This window comes from Zingiber officinale, chromosome 1B, assembly GCF_018446385.1.
Source record: "Zingiber officinale cultivar Zhangliang chromosome 1B, Zo_v1.1, whole genome shotgun sequence".
Classification (NCBI taxonomy): domain Eukaryota; kingdom Viridiplantae; phylum Streptophyta; class Magnoliopsida; order Zingiberales; family Zingiberaceae; genus Zingiber; species Zingiber officinale.
The window spans coordinates 119950091-119972668 of record NC_055986.1 but is presented as its reverse complement, the minus strand read 5'-3'; the positions used below and the strand labels follow the sequence as shown (position 1 = coordinate 119972668).

Below are 22578 nucleotides of genomic sequence, written 5' to 3'. Positions count from 1 at the left end.
TTTATGAGTTTGAGTTGGTTTGAAATTTGGTTCGTTTAAATATTATCGAACTTTCAATTCAAGTTTGATTCGAGTTTGATTTGTTTAGATGTTATCGAGCTTTCAATTCAAGTTTATTTAATTGTTTAAAACTTTTAGTTATTTGATTGATTATTGAGCTTGATAATTTAAATTTATTTATTTATTTATTTAATTTTATTATTTATTTAGCATATTGAAAAGAGTTTTATTAATAAATATTCACGAACGTTAACGAGCTGAACACATATGTGTTCAAGTTTGTTTGTTTAATTTAACGAGCTGTTCAAATTTATTTATTTAATTAACTTTATGTATATTGAACGAACATAAATAAACTCTTACCGAATCGAACACCAAATTTATTTACGAATACTCGGTTCATTTACAATCCTAGTTCTATTATCTATAAATCCATTTCAAATATAATTAAATTTAGAAAAATATTAAAGCTAAAATACGCGGGGCAAATCGTTTCCACTAGCCGTTTGCATGAGCCGATCACTGAAAATACGGAGATCAAATGCGCGATGAGGTGCACGTTGATGAACGACATGTACTTATCGGCTCGTTCGGTTCTGAGTCAAAGTCGAACGCAGCTGTGAGTCAATGCCGTGCCCTTAGGTTATTCTCTCGCGGCGAAGACTGCAAGGCGGTGTTTATTTACCGCCGCCTCTCTTACCAAATCTCATCCCTCATCCAACCAGAAAAGCACTTGGAAGAGACGCACGGAGAGGGAGAGGGAGAGGGAGAGGGAGGACGGAGAAAATGAAGGCGACGTTTAAGGGCCGATACGAGGCGAACAAGAACGCCACCGCCGTAGCCACACTCGCCGTCAACGCTGGCGATGTCCGCGTCAAGGCATCCATGGCCGACTCCACCTTCATCCGTGGTCCCTCCCTCAACGGCCTCGCTTTCTCCGTCGAGAAGCCCGGCGCCTTCATCCTCGACTACAACCTACCGACGAACGTCTGCCTCTTTTTCCTTCTTCTTCTTCTTCTTCTTCTTCTTCTTCTTCTTCCATCATCCATTGATTGACCGTTTTCTGATTATCTCGATTTAGGATGTGAGATTCCAATTCATGAATTCCGTCCGGTTGAAGGAGAAGACTGTGAATCTGACCTACATCCACGCCCTGGGGAGCAACCGGACGACCCTCGACGGCTCCGTAGTCTTCGATCCCTCAAACAAGGTCAACGTTAGCTATACCTTTGGTAAACCGAGCGCCTGCAAGATCAAATACGTGTACGCGCACGGGGAATTGCGCCGGACGGTGCTGGAGCCCTGCTATGATGTGTCTAAGAACGCCTGGGACTTCGCCCTCACGAGGAAGTTCGAGGGGGGAGACTCCCTCAAGGCCACCTATCATACCACCACTAGTGATCTTGGCCTCGAATGGGGCAGGGATTCCAAGGACGGCGGCTCCTTTAAGGTAACACGTACTCTGAGTCCTTTCCAAATCCTTCGCTTTTACTATTTCTGCATAGCAGTTCAATTTAACTTTTTTAGCTCTGGGAAAAAAAGTTGTTGCATAGCAATTCAATTTAATTTAATTTTTTATTTATTTATTGTGTAGTTGAGTAAGACTTGAAGGAAAATATTGACGCAACGGTAAAGTTGTTGATTTGAGACCAAAAGATCACATATTCGAATCTTGGAAACAGCTTATTGCAAAAAGCAAGGTAAGACTGCGTATAATGGATCCTTCCCCGGGACTCCACATGACGAGAGTTTCATGCACCGAGTTGTCCTTTTTTTGTAGTTGAGTAAGACTTGGCCATTTGTCGATAGTTTAGTTGCCGTGAAAGCTAGAAACCATGGATTATTGTTTGAGATATCGTAGGCTTCGAATATGGTACATTGTGCACGGTGCCCTCCCAATATGTTAGCCAATATTCTCCGGTATAGTCATTTTGTAGTTGGCTCAACCAAAATCAAGTTCAAATTGTCATCCTACATTGTTTTCTTTTCTTGGATACTTTTTCCCCAAAATACAAAGTGTATAACTCCATATAACCGTGATACTTTGTGATCCTGTCTGAAAACGAAGTAGATGGTGCGCTTAGCGCGTGGCTTTGTTGTTGACTGGGAGAAGATTTCAAACGGAAGGAAAAAGGGGCTCTTCTACACACACCAAAGATAGGGCAAAGGGAATGTTAGAGCAAGAACTAGGGAAGAGTCCCTGGCATATGCTCTCTGACTCTCAAGTCAGTATGGTGGCCGAGCAAAAAGTAGAGAAGAGAATGAGCAGTAGAAGCGTGTGCGTAATATAAAGCATGAGGACGTTTTTGCGTACATGGCCAACAGAGAGAACCTCTTTTATGTTGTCTCTCATAACCTCCGCAATAATAAGGCGACAAAATATTTGGTGTCATGTCTGGTGATGGAAGATGTACAACCTGGAAGATGTGTAGCCATCTTCTAAGGAATCTTCTGTTATCGATATATGAATCGCTTCTTATAACCTCTGTCATTAATGAGACAATTAAGAGGATATGCTGTCAGAATCTCGGGCAATACAAGATGTATAGTCACCCTTTGAGGAAGGTTCTATAGCACGTATATATTATAGCAGCAGAATATTTTCTGACAAGTAGATGTTATTTTCTGATGGTTGTTGTGATTCCCTGACGATGTTGTCCCCTGAAGGTAATCCGACCGAACCTGTATCCGACCGGCTATATGTAATAGAAGACTGATAATAAAAATAAGGAACTAAGTCCCTCCAGTCCGACCGGCTATTAGGCCAACCGGGCTATATGTTGAAAGTTGTATTGTAGTAGTGAGAAATGAGCTATCCTCTAAGTCCGAATGGCATCAAGTCCGGCCGACTGTATACTGAGAGTGTTTTTGTTGGGAAGCGGGAGCTCAGCCCTAGGTTCGTCCGACACTATAGGTCGACCACCCTATGTAATAAGACTTGCCCCTGAAATCAGGAGTGTAAATGAGCCAAGCCGCTCCTGAGCTATTCGAAGCTCGATTCGATAAAAGCTCATTTGAACTCGTTTAATGAGGCTCGTTAAAATAAACAAACCAAGCTCAAGCTTCACAATATTAGGCTTGTTAGCTCGTGAACATGTTCGTTAAGCTCATGAATCAACTTTTAAATAAAAATAATAATAGTTTTGATATTGAATTTATAGATTTTACACTCTACTTATGAAAAACATAGACAAATATATTAAATTTATTTATTAGAATAAAATTATAAATTTTAACAAGAATATTATAATTTTTTTAAAATATATAATTTAGTTTTTAATGAATATTTAAATTTATAATTTATATTTATTAAACTCGTTTAGGCTCGATAAAAGCTCGAATAAACTCATGAGCCATGAATATATTCGTTAAATAAAGCTCGAGCTCGGCTCGATTATAAACGAGCCAAACTTAAACATCCAAGAGTTCGGCTCGGCTCGGCTCGATTACACCTCTACCTGAAATGTTTTGTTGGGATATGAAAGTCCGACTAGGTCTATATCTGGTCGGATTTGTAATGAGAATTGTCTTGCGCATTTACTATATATATATGAGATAGGAATGCTAAATCATTCACACCTGACCAGCCTTAAGATCGACTGGTTGTACGGAGGGAGACTGGCACATGAGAAGTGGGGATCTGGTCTCCATGGGTACAATCGGCTCTTGGGTCGACCAGCTATATACTAAGAATTATATTTGGAGTACCTTGGCTCTGCAAGGCCGATCGGATGTTATACTAGTTGGCTACTACCCGGCTATTGCGTTATTGCTGACCAAGTTTATTCTGAATGGATACAAGTGAAGCATTGGATCCCTCAAGTCTGACGGCTCTTAGGTTGGTCGTCCTCAAGCTGAAAGTTGCCTTAATGCTGAGATAGGGAACTATCCTATATGTCCTATAAACCCGACCAGCCTCTGGGTCGCTCGGATTTAGTTTGTGTAGCTTGATACAGGTGTGGAGTGCCAAGGCCTTGATATCCGATCGGCTCTGTACTAAATGCCTTAGTGTTGAGGAGTGAGGAGATAGGCCTCGGTGAGGGTGTCTCATTCATTTGCTTAACCGACACCTCAACTTTGACCACTACATCATCGACCATCGATCCTTCATTACCTTAAGGTCCCTTCACAACACACTGTATCACTTTGTTTAAATTTTAAGGTAGTTATGATCTTTTCTTTTCAAATTTTCGCTTAGTTACATATAGAAAATTTCTTAATTCACATTCAAGTCCCTTCATTGATTTTTCAAAGTCTCCTTTCAACTTACAACTTGATTTGAAACAAGAATTATCTATAACATGATTTAGATCATGAAAAGTGTTAAAGTGAGTTTGAAGAAATATAGAGAAGGAGCATCTTATATTCAAATTGGGAAACTTATTTACACTATAAATATCAGCTGAGTATCATTCTTGTTGACTAACATCTGCTAAACATGCTGCGGGGATTCCTCTTTACATTATGCAATTCTCTTTGCATTTATTAAATGTCAACAAATATCAGGTTGACTGAAATATCAAATGCATTGCTCGAAATCAGTTAGAAAGGGGCTGTGCCTTGTCCATCTTTTGTAAAAAAGGAGACTTTGTTGTCGCTACCACCTCTCCTATAATTTATGCAACACTGCCCAACTGAGCATGTGACCATCTCCATCGAAGTTGCCCCTGTGCTTTAAGTCAAGATGCACCTTTGCTAGAGATTTACAAAGTCACTTTTGCCACACTCGATTGTTATTTTGACTCTAACTCAGTCTCTAGACAAGTGTTCTACCTGGAAGCCAAGCCACTCACAATATCTATTAGAGGAGCTGCCCTCGTTCACCACTTTTGGACAATATCTACTTCAGTTTGGCAATGTATAACTACATCATGTTCTTACAGACTAGCATAATCACTCTCATTCTAGCCTAAAAATGGCTTTGTAGCCACTTGCTGTCTGCATGCGTCAAGAAGAGTTAGGTTCTGCAATCAAATGCTTGGTCAATTTATTTTGATGGTACCCATTCATCCAATCAAACACTTGGCCAGTTTGGAAAATTAATCCAATGGTACCCATTCATCCAATCAAACACTTCTAGGTCTTCCACTAGAGGATAAAGAGTTGGATACCGGGATTACCAAAAAAAAGAGAAAAAAAAAATAGAGATGATATGATGGATAACCTTTAGAGATCATAGTCTAAGTCCAAAAATCATGTCCAATTAAGTCCAAAATCTGGAGCCAAGATAATTCCAAGTAAATCTGAAGTCTGATCATCAAGAAAAACTTTCTCATTAAATTCTTGGAGTTGTCCACAGAAAGTCAAGGACAAAATTTTCAGAATTAACAAGGCAATTTCTAGTCCAGATTACTACTTCAATCATCAAAACAATTCTCAAGTGCAAAGTCTTTAATTGTCCAAATAACCGTGTAGTCCGACTTGTAAATTTTTAGCCGTTTAATACATTGGCTCTCAGTTATTCAATACATCAGATATGTTCATGAGTAATTCTTAATAATATTGAAAGCTATTCCTTCATTAGCATTACTGGAGTATTCAAGAGGCTGGATATCTATTTGGGATCGTACCCAGAATAGCTGACCTCCTGGTGGTCAGTTACCCCAGTCTTTTTTATGCTGAAGTGGTAGGGGTAACTGTTACAAAAGGTGAGGATTAGTGTATGGCAAGGACCAAGAAGTGGACTATTATAAACGCTACTAGTAGCATACATGTCAAAAGAGCTCTGCAAGTCACAAAGAAACTATAAAAATGATACATTAAATCAGTAATTAAAAGAAAAGTGTAAACTAATATATGTATTCTTTTGTCATTTATTAAAGGGTTTAATTGGTTACATCATTAACATTGAATATGTTTCTATCTTGTTTTCCTATCTAACTAGCTTCGGTTTTTGTCTTCGGCGACCAATTTATAATTGTATTTTGTCTATAAAAAACATTTTCTGTAGTTTCATTTCGTGTGATTACGTAGCTTCTATGCACATTTAATAACATTTGTTTCAGATATGATTAAATGCTGTTTTCTGTAACCATTGCTCCTCATACAGATATGTGCAATCGTCAACTTAGCAGAGCAACAAAAAACTCCAAAATTGATTGCCGAGAGTACGTGGAACTATGAGATTTGATTCATGTATTTTGATAACCATTTACCAATGAGATTCACTTGTTTTCTTGGATTATATAAGACACAGAGCAATGCCTCTTATCAAATTCATGTACGCTGAGGAGAAATTTTATTTTCAACGCACTATTGTGGAAATCTACTGATGAATCAACTATCAAAATGAAATAAGCTTTTTACTCTCTTTTTCTTCGGGAGCTCGTGTTTGCTCAACATATCAACTCATTTATGCTTGGTTTGGTAGAATTTGATGCTATGAAAAGTTGCAAGTGTGTCAATGTTGTCCCATCATGCCATGTCTTTATTAATTCTTTCTCTTTTATGTTTCGCAGTCTGACTTTACTTTGCTTTTTGTATGAATTTATCATTTCTTATCAATTTTCACGGGATCAATTTGGTATTAAGATCATGCTTGGAAATTGTAGATTGTTTATAGGCCACCATCTCGTTTCCCACTTGCTGTCCTCAATTTGGGAGGATCGAAGTCTTATGTTGTATTTGTGCCGACCATTTTACTATCCATATGTTTCTTATACTGGGCTATCCTTGTCTTATAAGATCAATATTTGTGGGAGTTAACTCCCATTGCCAGCTTAGTTTCATATTTAAAGAAGTGTCATTGTTTAAAGTTTTGCAAACATATAGAATCAACTCATTTTGTGTCCATTTTACTCCTACAAGTTTTCGCTTTTAAATGACACTCCGGATGTATTCGTACGTGCACTGCGTAAATTTATATAAATTAACTTTTAAAGATAAGTTAATTAATTTAAAGTTAAAACTATTTTTAAAAAAAATCATATATTTTAAATTATCTACATGTGATAAATTAATTTTTAATGGAAAAGGCTAAAATTAACTTGATTTTATATGTGAATTTAATTCAAAATTAAATATAGAAGTGATACATTCACGTTTTAAAACGTGAAATTATTTTCAATGTTTTACATGCTTATAATCAGTTTTATTATTCAGTTTCTAAATATTATAATTTGAATAATATTTAAATATCTATATGTCTGTAACCATTTGTTTCTGAAAAAATGTCATAAAACACGATGACCATTACACATAGGTTAAAGCAAACAACATAATTAATCATGTATTAGTAATAATTGTAGTAAAAAAGACATATAGATATTTAAATATCTCATACCTTAATTACTAGATTCATCCAAAGGGACGTGTATTAGTAATGATGTACTATAAATAACAAGTGCAGCATTGCTCTTAATAAAATTATTTTGATATTTTTAGAACGAGGTTTAAGTTAAATTCATTTTATATTTTTGCTTAAGTTTGTGATATGTGCATCAACCAATGCTGATTTTTGTAAACCAGCTCTAACATACCGATGATGCTGATCTTTAAATATAATACCAACAATATTTTTACATATCAATATGTTTGAGCTAGCCTTTAAAGGTCAACTTTATTTAATACTGATTTTTAAAAATTAACGTCAACATACATGTAGAATTAATATTGATCTTTAAAAACTAACACAAACATACATGAAAAAGAGAGACTTGTATGCATATACATACAGGAAGAAAAGAAAATTATATGTAGATAAAAAAATAATAATAATAATAATTTTGACCAGGTCAAATAATTCATATGAGATTTCATCCAGAATATACAGGCTGAATCACACACTCTCTATATATATATATATATAATATATATCTATCAAGATGACTTCAAGTAATTGAGTTGGTGACTTCTCCAAATGTCGAGTCAAGGACATCGATGCCAACGATTTAAGATGGACATCGGAGCATCATCCGAGGAACCGAGTCCGGCGAGATAATCTCCTTAAAATAAATTCATTCCCTCCGACAATGTTAAGAAATCACTCTTCGACCTCTATTTCTTAAATAAAATGATGAAATTATGATATAACCTAATATAGATTAATGTGACATATGAAGTGTATATCTGAACACTGCGACAGAATAAACGAGGAAAAAAACTGAGGAAATCTCTTTCTTTTCCCTTTTCCGTGTCCGCTGTGCTTTCTTCTGACGAAGAATGGCTTCCGTGCTCGTACAGGCTCAGATGTGTTTCTTTAATTTACAAGCTGCACCTCCTTTCAAGAGTGGCCAACATGCATGCAAGAGCATGTGTCACTTGCACATGCATATGAGCATGTAGCAATTGAAGCAGCAAGCAACGTGGACGAAGCAAAATCAAGTTGTGGCAAGCAAACGTGGATGCTTGCATGTAAGACACCTGATATTGCTTATGCATGAAGACATGTGGCAAGTGTTCCATTGGACACTTGTTCATACAAGAACACATGTCACTTGCGCAAGTAAAAGATTCACGTGGTACATTGTGCCGCCGCCCACAATTCATTTTTAAACAAAAATCCTTGGGTTGATATATTTCGGGGCTTAGCGTCACACCCCATGTGTGCAATCGATCAGCAATGTAATTCAATCATTGTGGAATTAATAATCCATAAGTAGAACTGTCAATATGAATTAGGCTGGTCGAGTTATTCTATTTTATTAAATAATTTAAGTAAATTAAGTTAGAATTTTATTAATTCAAGTTTATCATGGATCGATCCATCTAAGCCCATGACTCACGTGGATCGATTCGTGATGGACTTAGGTTGACTCGCGGATTGAGAAACACATGTAAACTAAGTTTTATGGACTTGGATTAATCCACGGGTTGACCTGTCTGACAGCTCTACCCACAAGTCGTGTTTCCATTCATATTTTTCCAACAATCCTTCACATAAATGACAATACGGTATGTGATAGCCTTCGACAATTGAGTCGTGTATATGATAGGTAGGTGTTTTCCTTTGAACCATCCCTTGTGAAAATCTGTTTGCTTACTAGCTAATCAATAGACATGATGTTTTTGAACTATTCTACCGTTTGTGTAAGTATGGACAGATCTCACCCAGAGCTCTCCTTGATATAGCGCAGGTCTCATGAGTGTATTTGTTCTTAACTATGAACACGCTTGTTTCTGTGAGAAGTGCTAAGAATTATGTCTCCAATTCTATTTGAAGCGACCCCACTTATTTCTCACATATGTGATCTCTCTTAGTATTATCTATTACTCCACTATGATCATTAAAAATAAGATTTCTTACCCTTCATCTGATCACTGATTTATTAGGTCATTCTTGTTGGGGATCTTATATGGTCGACTAGAAGGGAGGTTGAATAGTCGTTGCCCCCAACTCGATCGCTTCCTATGTATTTGTTAGCACAGTGGAATACAAATAATACAAACACAAATACGAAAGCTAAAGACAAGGAAAGAACAAGCAAACCACTACACGTTGTTTAACATGGTTCGGAGATAAGGCTCCTATTCCACGGCTGTCCGTAAGGTGGACAATCCCGATCATTCGGTGGATAACTCCCCGACAAACTCCGGCTAGCTCACGTAGCTCCTTGTGGGTGGAGAAATCTCACCGCAACTCTCACCAAGACCTCTTGGAACACAAAGAACACTTGAGCACTTGTCGACTACTAATTAGGGTTAATCACCACTAATTTCGTCAACCTTAATCAAGCTTCCAAGCCTTAGTTATATAGGTCACGGGTTGGAAAATTCCGCCTACCAGTAGACTGGTGAAAGTGCCAGTCAACTGCCCTCTGTGGAGATTCGACGATTACAACCCAACAACTCGATACCAGTCGACTGGTGAAAGTACCAGTCGACTGCTCTACACTGGCCGAGCGAACAGAAGCATTTTGTTCGCTCCCAGTCGACTGCCCAGTCGATTGTACCAGTCGACTGTCATTTCCATCAGTCGACTGGTACCCTGAGTACAGTCTCTCAGCACTCGGACCCTCACCCTTACGACTTACTTGACTCTTTCTTGCAGCTTTGACCTCTTGTCTTCAAGCCTACTTCCTTTGGCTCTCGTCCCATGGATGCACCCAAGCCCGTGGTTCGTCCCAATGTCATCCTTCGCGTATGCCTCAAAGTCGCTTCCCTCGGCTCTTGCCTGCAAGCCTTCTTCCTTTGCCTCTCGTCCCTCGAGTGCATTCAAGCCCGCGGCTCGTCCCAATGTCATCCTTCGCGTATGCCTCAAAGTGCGCTTCCCTCGGCTCTTATCCTTGCTGCCTTGTCCAAAGTCTCTCGAATGCTACATCCTTCACCGAACCCAAAGCCATCAAGCTGAGTCATATGTGCATCTTGCAAACCTTTACAACTCAAATACACATATCAGATACAAGGGTGAACCTAACTTAAACCCTTTACCCAAATACCAAAATACATGGTCATACGAACCATTAGATTGCTCCAACAATCTCCCCTTTTTTGAAGTTTGACAATACATTTAAGTTAGGAAAAACATAATATCAAATAAACATGCTAAAAACAATAGACCTATGTGTTGGAGCAATCTGGGTACCCTAGGTTTTGATGTTTGGGTAAAGGTTTAAGTTAGGTTTATTGTTGTATTTGATATGCATTGTGAGTGTGTAGGATACAGGTACAACAAGGAAAGTCCAATGGTGAGTCTTGGCGGTGTAAGTCCAAGCATGTAGTCTTGGCAACGTAAGTCCAAGTGTGATCTTGGCAAAGGAGGAAAGTCCAAGGATGAGTCTTGGCGGTGTAAGTCCAAGCATGTAGTCTTGGCAACGTAAGTCCAAGTGTGACTTGGCAATGGATGAAGTCCCGGAGGCGCGACCTCTTGGCAAAGGAAGACCCGACAATAATGACAAGGCCGATGGAAGCTCCAGAAGGCAAGACGTGAAGGATGGGGAGGCATCCAAGGGACGCAAGGCTGATGGAGGAGGCTAGAAGACTAGGTCTAGGTTGGTCGGGCGAGAACGAGTGCTGAGTGAATGTACTCGGGGTAAAATCCCAAAATTAGCGTTACTATAGCAGTCGACTGGTGGTTTCATCAGTCGACTGGTGCAGTCGACTGGTAGCGAACAGAGGGTTGGTATCGAGCCGTTGGGTTGCAACGGTCGAATTTCCACGAAGGGCAGTCGACTACATGTTTTGGTGGTCGACTGGTAGACGGGGTTTTCTAACCCGTGGCCTATATAACCAAGCATTGGAAGCTTGGTTGAAGTTGACGAAATTAGTAGTAGTTAACCCTAATTAGAGTCTCCAAGTGCCCAAGTGATCTAGCGTGCTTGTACGAGGTTGTGGCGAGGTTTCTCCACCCACAAGGAGCTACGCGAGCTAGCCGGAAGTTCTCCGGGGAATCATCCACCGACGGATCGGGATTGTCCACCTTACGGACAGCCGTGGAGTAGGAGCTTTATCTCCGAACCACGTTAAATCAACGTGTTAGGTTTGCTTTCTATTGTTAGTGTTTATCTTGTATTTCCGCCGTGCACACTAACCATTGTAGGAAGCGACGATTTGGGTGAGACGCTATTCACCCCCCCTCTAGCGGATGTCAAGGTCCTAACACTATGTTGCCAAGGATACACACTTGGACTTACACCACCGAATAGACTTACGTTGCCAAGGTTACACACTTAGACTTACACCGCCAAATGGACTTACGCTGCCAAGGCTACACACTTGAACTTACACCGCTGAATAGACTTACGTTGCCAAGGCTACACACTTAGACTTATACCGCCGAATGGAAAATACAAACATGTATTGGAGCCTATCACAAGGCTCCCTCTACACCTATACTCCCCATTGATCTAGAAATTTTACCACAGGACTATTTAAGAACCTATCATAAGGCTCCCCCTACACCTATGCTCCCCATTGAGCTAGGAATTTTACGTAAAGACATTTAAGGTTTTCCTAACTAAACCTTACTTCTCCCCTTTGGCTAATAATCAACCTGACCCTAAACTCATGTATTTATCCCCCTAGGATCTCATACACCTATACAAACTGACCCGGTCAAAATCTAGTGCTGAAAATAATTTTAGACTAGTATCAGTCGACTGCCCTTATCAAAACAAACTCACAGAACCATTCTGTGTTCGATAAACATTGTTACTAGTCGACTGGTAACTGCATCAGTCGACTGACACACTTTTTCAGCTCATTTCAATATTTCTGACTCAATTTCAGGAATGCACCAGAAATTCTATAGACATCCAAAAATCTCCAAATTTTATGGAGAGATCTGTTTTACCCATGTCTACTTGGGAAAAATATATTAAAAAATATATTTATCACCAATCTCAAAATTGACACAAAATCCAAAACTGACTAAATGGTTCAATTGAACCTTGACTTAAAGTCCTAGTTTTGGATTCCTTTTGATGTATTTGTTCATACTAAACCACAATACATCTCTAACATTGGTTTATATGACATCTACACATCCAACACCAATTATCATGCAATATGACCCCCAATGTCATATTTCCTTGCATGAAACACAACCCAATTGTGTCAATTCCCTAAGGTTGAGACTCAAATTAGTCTTCAAACCTTTTGTCACACTCTATGGATCCTCTAAACTCCCAAGTAAAATCTACTTGAGATTCATTTGCCATGGGTCCCAAATTGACTCTTTGAGCTCCCCGAGAGCTCTTAGCCTTAGCCACCTCCCTAGGCGACTCATCCACAATTGCTAGGCCACATCGGTGCACCTCCGGTAACACTTAACCTACAAACCTAACATTTTTAACCTTGGACACCTTGTCCTTTATTAATTTCTTCTTACCATTAAATGACTTTCCCTTGCCATTTATTGACTTCTCCTTGCTATAGTCATATACAACCTTAGCATAAGACTTTCCCTTAGTCTTGGAGACACTAGATCGGTATCCCAAACCTGATCTATCATTGTTGGGTATTTGACTACCCAATACCATATCTAACCCTCTAAATCTAACATTGAATCTCTCTAGGATTTTCTCCAATTGATCAAACTTTTCCTTTAAAGCTTGATTCTCCCTTTCTAGGTTCTTAAAACTAGAGTCAACATATCCACCATGGACATTCCTAGACCTACCATTCCTAGGCATGTATCTCTCCCTTGATGTGCGTAGATTGTATACACTTATTAGCATATTTTGACGCACATTCACATATTTTGAGCATGCTTGATCTATGCATTTTCGTACTTTCAGCTTGCCTTTTTAGCATATTTACTCTCTTTATTCGGAGATATGCTTTTGTGCATTTTTTTGTACGCAGGAGTCGAATCTGGTGAAAGATGCATGTTTGGAGACAAATCTGCAAGCAAAGGGATGGAGGAAGCCATGACACTTGAACCCTACACGACCCTGCCACCCCTCTTGGGATTGGTGCCTAAGTTATCTATTGTCTTCTTCTCCTTAGGTAAGGAGAATTTGACGTGTCTAGGTTTATCATGCATAGGTACCTTAGGGTTAGCTCTAACATTTACCCTATTTCTATCATATATGATACCTAAAACTAAAATTTTTATTGCTACATAATGATAATCATTCTTTTTCCTAGCATGCATGGGAACATAAGAATTTGAATTTGAATTACAATTCAAATTAGGGTATACCTCTCTTACCCTTGAAGCCCCCCCTCGATCGAGCTCCTCTTCTTCTTCTTCCACTTCTTTAGATGCGCTAGCTTCTTAATCTCCCTCTTCTTGGGCCATTTGGTGTGGTAGTGTCCCTTCTCCCCACACGTGAAGCATACGATGTGCATTCTCCTCCTTTGGGCTTCTTCATTCCTACAACCCTTGTTAGTGTTTAAATTAACTTGAATGAGTTTAGGATTTACCTTCTTCTTACCCAATGGACATCTACTCTTATAGTGTCCCTTCTCATTGCACCTAAAGCACACAATGTGGTCCTTTGACTTTGCTTCAATGGAGGTGCTCACTAGGTTAACCTCCAAGACCTCTTCTTCATCCATCTTGAATTCTTCTTCAACCCTTGAGGATGTTGATGATGCTTCCTCATCCTCCTTCTCCTCCTTGGATGTTGAGCATGGCTCAACTTCCGGTTGCTCCACCTCCTCTCCTTGAGCAATTGAAGCCATTTCCTTGAGCTCTTCTTCTTCTTGTGTAGGTATAGGTTCTTCCCAAGGAACCTTCTTTATCTTGCTCTACAAATCATAGGTGTTCTTGTATTTACCTACACGGCTCATCACGTCATTAGGCAAAATATCAATTAAGATTGATATTACCTTACCATTTGCCTTCGATCGTGAGGTTTGCTCCTTCATCCAATATCGTGGTCGGAGTCTCTTCCCTTTCTTCTCTCTTGGGACTTCGAATGGATCCCTCACAACCATCATGGTGTTCCAATCCGTATTAAAGAAGACATCCATCTTCATCATCCAACACGTGATGTCTCATAAGCCTCCTCCTTCAAACTTTGGAGGTGCTATCAAGTCGGCCATCTTCTTGCTTCCTCGACGATTAGTCTAAAGGAGAGCGTCCTCGCTCTGATACCACTTGTTGGGGATCTTGTATGGCCGGTTAGAAGGGAGGTTGAATAGTCGTTTCCCCTAACTTGATTGCTTCCTACGTATTTCTTAGCACAACGGAATACAAACAATACAAACACAAATACGAAAGCTAAAGACAAGGAAGAAACAAGCAAACCACTACAAGTTGTTTAACGTGGTTTCGAGATAAGGCTCCTACTCCACAGTTATCCGTAAGATGGACGATCCCGATCCGTTAGTGGATGACTCCCCGACATGTAGGATCAAAAAGCGCTAGAGGGGGGGGGGGGGGGGAATAGCACTTGTGGCTTTCGCTTTCGTTTTGAAATAATCGATCAAAGATACACAGTGGAATAATAAGAATCAAACACAAACACCTAGATTTTTACTTGGTTCGAAGCATGTGGCGACTCCTACTCTAAGGTCTATACTCATTGAGTGTTTACTTTTGGCAATTACTATCAATTCACAATATTACAAATTAAAGTACAATGATTAAATGCAGTAATGGAAATTATACCGACAACAAAGAATAGAGAATTTTTAGACTTCTCGTTGTCGAAGTTACGTTACGGCATTGTTGGATCATCTTTTGAGTAGTGTGCATGTAGTAGAAAGATTGCAAGTTGCTGTTCTGTTTTTGCTTCTGCTCGAACCAGCTTCAAATAGCCCATTGAGGGCACCTCCAGCATCCATAGGAGGCGCCTCCCATAGGGATTTCTATCCCTTCCACGTTGGTGTCGATAAGCTCCGCTTCCTGCGCTGCTTATCCACTCGAAGGTGCCTCCAAGTTCCATGGAGGGCACCCCCCCATCCAACATCGAAGGCGCCTTCAATAGCCTTGGAGGGCGCTCTCTGCCTGCTTCTTGCACAGCTCCAGCCAAGGCGCCCAAGGCACCTCCAACGACCCCGGAGGCGCCTCGGACAGTATTCATCCAAGTATATCCTTGTAAAATACCATAAAATTAAATAATAATTATTATTGGACGAAAAATCTTATTGGATTTTACCGGAATTTTTAAAAAATTTTCGGGATTTAAACGGAGTCTGTACGACCCGTTTTGAGGGGATGAATTTGGGGTACAGTGAAAGCCTGTTTGAAATATCCATTTAAGTGGGAGTTGATTTGGGAATGAACTTAGGATTTAATTAAACTAACCTAAGTTTTATTAACCTAAGTTTATATTCCTTCTCCTTTCACCCGACTCATTTCTCCCGACCCCCTTCCCTCGGTCCCCATCTCACGATCTCCGGCGACAAGGCATCGACGGCGATCTCCGGCGACTAGGCATCGATGCCGATGACCTTCTCCTCACGCTAAGGCCTTCTCTTTCCTCTCGCCTCAACCCGAACCCCCCGCTCCGGCGATTTCTTCCCAGCGACGTCGAGCACGCCACCGCCCGCCGGTGTAACCTCGGCCAAGCCTCCCTTTTCCCTCTCCCTCCCGAGGCATGGAGTCTTTCTTCCTCTCTTCTCCTCTTCACTGCCGGCGCAACCCTCTTTTCTCTTGATCTCGTCGTCGTGCCCTAGATTGTTGATTCCGGATCTCTCTTGTCGAGCTCTCCCGACCAGGCCACGCTACATGGTGTAGCCGGTTCACCATGAGCACCAGCGACACTGCTCCTTCCCTTCCGGCCAACCGTCGTCGTCCCTTTCCCGCGCCTGATCGTCGACCACCAGAGCTTGACCTTTAATTACCAACCTAGCTTCAAGATTGATGCTAGGCATGATCCCGATTCTGATGTGAAGTGTCCGACCAAGCTGGATTGATCCAGCAATGTGACCAAAAGGTGAGATTTGATCTTGTGCTTAACAGGTGTTCGACAAAATGCCTTAAGGGTCTTGTCTTCTCTGTTTGTGCCAGACTAGCTGCGAATTGGTGGGGAAGCTCCATTTCTTTCTCCACAGCAACTTCAGATTTCTTCATCAAGGGATGTGGATCTGTCTTAGGTTAAGGTAAGACATAGGTTATTAATTTTTCAGAGGTTGGATTTCATTTCTGGTTTTTGGGAGATTGTGAGTGTGGTTTTGTTTATTGGATTCTAGCAAATACAGTGTTGTATGGTTTCTTCTTAGATTGATGTTCTTGGAAGAATTGGAGTATATGTTTCTTTTGTAGCATTCAAGCAGAGGCTGCTACTGGATTTACTAGTATACCTCTCGGATAGGTGTGTGTGTCTCCTGTAGCTTATGGACAGGGAGTCATAGGGCTATGGGCTGCTAGATTTGCTACTGCCTCCTAAGGTAATTGATGTTCCAATGAAGTATTTCGGTTAGTTTCATTAGTATGTGTTATTATGTGATTGTTTGGTTAGTTGTTGATGATGAGGTTAGGTTGATGTGGATTTATGATGGAGATTTGATTTTGTGATAGGTTATTGTGAGTTGATATCATTATGAGATGAATTGATATTAGAGAGATGGATTTATTATTGGATTAAAATGATGTGTTGATATGGGGGATTAGTCAGAGTTCGGATTTGATTGGAGTGAACCTATTGGGTTAGGGATTTTATTTAGCTGTTTAATTCATATGAATATAGCTAAATAAAATATAAACATATTGATTGCTGCAGGATTTGGATTCGGGACGAGCCTCTCGACGTGGGACTTGTGGACACGATCTATGTATATAAAGGCGGGTATTTCTTCCTTGGCTCTATGTAGATTTTCTTGTACTTAGTGCATGGTTATTATTCGATGAATTAGGCTGCTTTATCTTATATCATTATCGATTGTTGTTTTTCCTGCATGATACTTATGCTTGACCCTTGTGATGATCTATTTAATTCATATACTGTCTCTACTCTTGATATCTACTCTGTTGTGATTTCACGTGTAGAGTATGTCTTGTAGGGATTGTCGGGTTGTTGGTATTACCATGCTGATTGGGTATATGATGTTGACTGTACATAGGTGGGGATGTGTTATAGGAGTCATCTTGTTGACCGTGCATTTGCATGTTGTATGTACATACGTATTTGTCATGTACTTTTGGAGGAGTTGTGTTGATTGTATGTTTGGAGTATATACACATGTCTGTTGTGTTTTTATTGGAGGATACATGTTGATTGTACTTATATTTTTGTGTCCGTGTGTCTGGTGGGATTATTAGATGATTTTGGTTGATTATACATGTGTAGTGTCTACATATGTTTGATGGGATACGTGGAGGTATCATGATGATTACACTCTTGTTGGAGGTATTTCTGAGGTTTGGGGTTGTTGCATGGATGATGATTATATATATATATATATCATGTTCATCATTCATTGCATCTGATGACCGTTGTCTCCCTTGTGGTTGAGAGAGTCATCAGTTGGTTTGGTTTAGCACCGCACACTTGGCCACTCATGGGTAGTGGTAGTTGGAGCAGTTGCTGCTAGTCCTGTCGTGCCACCCGGTCACGAGGTTTAGTGAGATCCGGCGTTGTGAGCAGTCAGGGACCCTGATGCTATGTAGTTAGATAGCTACTAGCGGACTGTCCGCCTCGACCACTATATAGTGGGCTGGAGGGTAGTACAGTCGTCACAGACCCAAGCCTCTCGGCCATACAGGGGTCGTGGTATCTGGAGAGGTGGCGGGGGTGACCATGGAGCATGCATGCACTTTTGCATATGATGCGCGGTGCATCTGGGGAGATATATTTGCATACATGCCTAGTAGTTACTAGTTGCATGTGATTGTCGTTGTTGCATTTGTTTGCGATATGATTGTTGCATTTGGTTGCCATGCTGCATACATGTCATTTATTTTACATGTATATGCAGTCGTACTTATATTGCACAGGTGTCACGGGTATATCTGTTGCAGATCCGGTGAGTTTACTGATCATTGTACCATGTGTCGATTCCAGATTGGGTATGTATCTGTCATTATGTTAGTTGTGGTTTGTACAGTTTATGTCAGGTTATTATGTCAGGTATGTTCAGATGCATTGATTATGATAGTATGATCATGTTCTTATTCCCTACTGAGACTGTATACTTTTGATCTCCATGTTTTATTTGTAGACCGTGCACTGTCTTTGCTATTACCCGCTGAGTTACCTATACTCACCACCGCATGTATACATTTATGTTTCAGGTAGCCTGTAGATGGTTGGTGTCGCTCGGAGTATCCTGTCTGCCGGGTCCTACGTCACATCCGAAGGTCGTTTTTAGTTTTGTATATGTTTTATTTGTATTGGTTGTATTTGGTGGGTTGTTGTATTTGTTGTTGTGGTTGTTTTATAAAGCCTAGCCGGCTAGCAGTGTGTTGATTGTGTTGTATTGGGCTTTCCGTTTTCGTTTTTCCGCTGTGTTGGTTTTTAGTACAGCCGTGTGGGCTGTTTTATATATAACTGCGTGGTTGTGTATATAAATATTCCAGCCGCATGTGGCTGATGTATATTTTGTTTGTAGTGATGCTTCATATTGTCACCCGTACAGGGGAGATGTTGCCGGATTTTTGTCTAGCAGAGACTCCTTTGGGGGCGTGACAATTTAGTGGTATCAGAGCGGTACGATGCCTGTTTTGTTTCATGTTCGGGATTTTCGAGATTTATCTGATACCAATTTAGTGGTATCAGAGCGGTACGATGCCTGTTTTGTTTCATGTTCGGGATTTTCGAGATTTATCTGATACCAATTAGTGGTATCAGAGCAGGTACGATGCCTGTTATTTGTGTTTTGGATTTCGTGATTCGATTTTCTTGATGTGACTTTTCGGGTTTTGGGACCAGGCAGCAGCAGGACATCTCCAGGCTATAGGAGGTATGTTTGCATATTGTTATCATACATTTCTGTTGGTGTATGTATTGTTGCCCATATAGTTATGATGTGTGTTAGTGTTCTCTTGTTAGTACTTGCCTATTTGTTTGTAGCATGCATTGCATGTGTTGGGTCAATCACTGATCACGGTTGACCTAATGGAGATCAAGGATTACAGTCTCAGGGGATTCATCATATCATACTACCAGTATGTAGTGTCTATTACTACTAGCTGGTTGAGAGTTAGAGTCGTATATCAGTCTCGGTTATCATTAGTTGTGTAGTGGATGATATCTGTATACCCATGTTGACTCAGTTAGTAGAGTACCGGTTTACTCCCGTTGAGGATTGATTTACTTGGTTGACTTGTGTAGTTATGGTTTGACTTATTACCCTTGTTGACTTGGATCAGTTAGGAGATGATCGATTTATGTTGTTAGTCCGACCAGTAGGGGACTGACTTACTCTATTTTTAGAGATTCCTATCTTTGGGATACTCGTGCTTGGTTAGATATTTTGGGAGACATAGTTGAGTACATGACTTGTACAGTCATGGGAAGGACTGAGCTAGCCGTATACCATTGTCGGCTTGGTCAGCCTGTAGAGGATTTTCGTATCCTATTCCATGGGGACTTTGACCATGGACCGTTTGTACCTGATAGGATGATTTAGAAGGTACATTCGGATAGGATACCTCCGCTGATGTGGGAAAAGTGTAAGGCTACATGCTTAACACTTATGAGATACAGTCGTTACTAGGGTGTATAATTTGGGGAGTACATTGGGATATATGATTTGTACTAGTGTGAGAGAGTTGAAGTTAGCTGCTTAACCTTTACGTGACCCAGTACCACGTGAAGGAAGAAGCAGAGAATGTTTTTGGAGATCAGGTCATCACTTAGTGATTTTCTTGAGGTGTTTGGAGAGAGTAGTTCTCTACTTCTTCGTTAGCATGATGGATTATAAGGCGATGATCAGTCGACTCGCCTAACGTTGTTCCCTGGGAGATCCTGACTCATGGAACTATTGGATATGATTAGATATCCTTGATGTACCTAGTGAACTACGACCTGTAATGATACGGAGGTAGTGGTATTAGTTGAGTAATACCTAGGAAGTCCGACCGTAACTAGGTATAATTTCAGATGATGATCTTCGAGGGGTAGAGCGTTGATTGACAGATATTTTGATCAGCTATTTTGTTGTAGCATTCTTCTATCTTTGTGTTCATTGCTCGATACTGGAGGTTGCTGAACCTCAGGGCGGAGCAATCACAGTATGATGGGGTACAAGACAAGAGTTAGATGACTCAGCTAACATTCTCTATTAGGTGGTTCAAGACCTTAACCACGTGATCATTTTACTAGATCTTGTAGTCTATATCTCGGATTAGAGGGTTCGACCTTTTGTCGATATTTGTCGAGGGACATTTATGGGATGATTATGAGAGTTGTGGAGATACTTTCTAGATGGGTAGACTCTTAGTCAAAAGGTTGAGTGACCCTTTGACTTTGGATTGATCTTCTTTCACTATGGATATATGAGTATCTAAGAGGATGAGATGATGAGAGTTGGCAGACCTTTTGGATACATTTAGTACGTTGGTAGTGGGGGTTGAAGGTTGGATGCTTTTCTTTTACTCTATCTTTGTTTAGAGGATTATCTGGTATGATTGATTGATGTTGAGGATGATTGGAGTTTGGTGGATATTGGGAGATCAGATGTGGTGATAGGTGGCATTTTGATGATCTATTGGTGGATATTTGGTTTGATGGTCTACTATTTGGTGTTTGAGGTTGATAGAGACATGAGGAGTAGCACTTGTGTGATATTTATGGATTTGGTGATTTATAGTTCGTGATCATATCACAGATTTGTCGGGGATCTTACGGTTGGATGTGCCTGTTGTACAGATATTATGAGTCTATGGTTTTACCATTTAGGCATACCGTGCCTAGATGTTTTTCATGGACTTGATGTACTTGGTATTCGTAGGGTGTTAGGTCATTTTTCATTGTCTTCATTGATGATGTTATGATCTATTCCTGATCTGAGGTGGTTTACGTATACTATCTTAGCATAGATCTAGAGATGTTTCGACGGGGACATCTATATGCGAAGTTCAGTAGTGCGTATTGTGATTGTCTTCTGTGAGATTACTGAGACACGTTGTGACCAGTAGGAGTATACCGTAGATCCACAGGAGATAGAGGCTATTATCAGTTGGGAGTAGGCGTAGTCTATACAAGAGACTCGCAGTTTTCTTAGTTTGACTGGATATTACCGGAGATTGATAGAGGGTTTCTCTAGCATTGATATGTCGTTGACTGGACTGTCTAGGAATGGTATGAAACTTTCTTGCCTAGATGTTTGCGAGATCAGTTTAGATAGCTGCACCTATCTTAGCAGTACTTTTTAGTGTAGACAGATTTGCACTCTACACAGATGTATCGTGTTTGGGGTTTGGTGTAGTTCTGATGTAGCATGAGCGGAGTAGTCTCGTGCCAGTAGTTAGAATTCTCGTATAACGAGAATTAGATTCTTTATCTCTATGGGAGATTGGGTGTGCTTTCGAGTCACTTCTTATCCGGGAGGAGTTACTGCAAGAAACACCTTGATCTGGAATTGCGATACATTCGGGTGACATCTGATGTGTGGAGACATTGGAGCACTATTATTGGTGGAACGATATGAAGAAAGACATCGTGGATTTTATAACTTGATGTCTATTATGTTAGCAAGTGGAGGTTGAACATCAGAGATTAGTAGGTTTGCCTCCGTTGATTTGGATACTGGAGTGGAGTTGGAAGCATGTTTTGATGGATTTTGTTGTAGGATTATTCAAGACTTGGAGAGGATATTTTGGTTTGGATAATCATTGTTGGGTGACGACTTGCTCCCTAGCTATCGATTTGTAGGACAGATTTTTTTGGATTGAATAGCAGGATTATACTCTAGAGGGATTATCGGACTGGATGATGTATCTTTGAGTATTGTTTTGGATGGAGATCAGTGATTTCATATCATGGTTTTGATTATGGTTACAGCAGACTTTGGATTATGAGTTTCACTTTAGTATAGATTTTCATCTCAGACTGATGGATAGTTTGAGCGATCTATACATGTGTTGGAGGATTTATTGATAGTGGATTTTGGATTTCAGAGGTGTTTGATTTATCAACAGTTGGCTAGATTGCAGAGTGAGAGTAGCGGGAGTAGGGTGAGTTCATAGCTCACAGAGTTGTCGCTAGTCACTTGGAGGAGGATTATCATGTTTAGAGATATGTTTATGATACTTAGATGAGTGACATATGAGTATGTTGATTAGTAGTTACCTTGGAGGAGGGT

General features: G+C 40.2%; 1 protein-coding gene across 1 annotated transcript; it reads left to right on the top strand.

Annotated features, from left to right (window-relative positions):
* Positions 1-607: 607 nt before the first annotated feature.
* On the top strand, positions 608-6318 carry LOC121975722 (outer envelope pore protein 24A, chloroplastic-like). Its single transcript, XM_042527550.1, has 3 exons — positions 608-987; positions 1082-1450; positions 6050-6318. Exons 1-3 carry the CDS (start codon positions 787-789, stop codon positions 6128-6130), a joined length of 651 nt encoding a protein of 216 aa, XP_042383484.1. The 5' UTR covers positions 608-786; the 3' UTR covers positions 6131-6318.
* The last annotated feature ends 16260 nt before the right edge of the window (positions 6319-22578 follow it).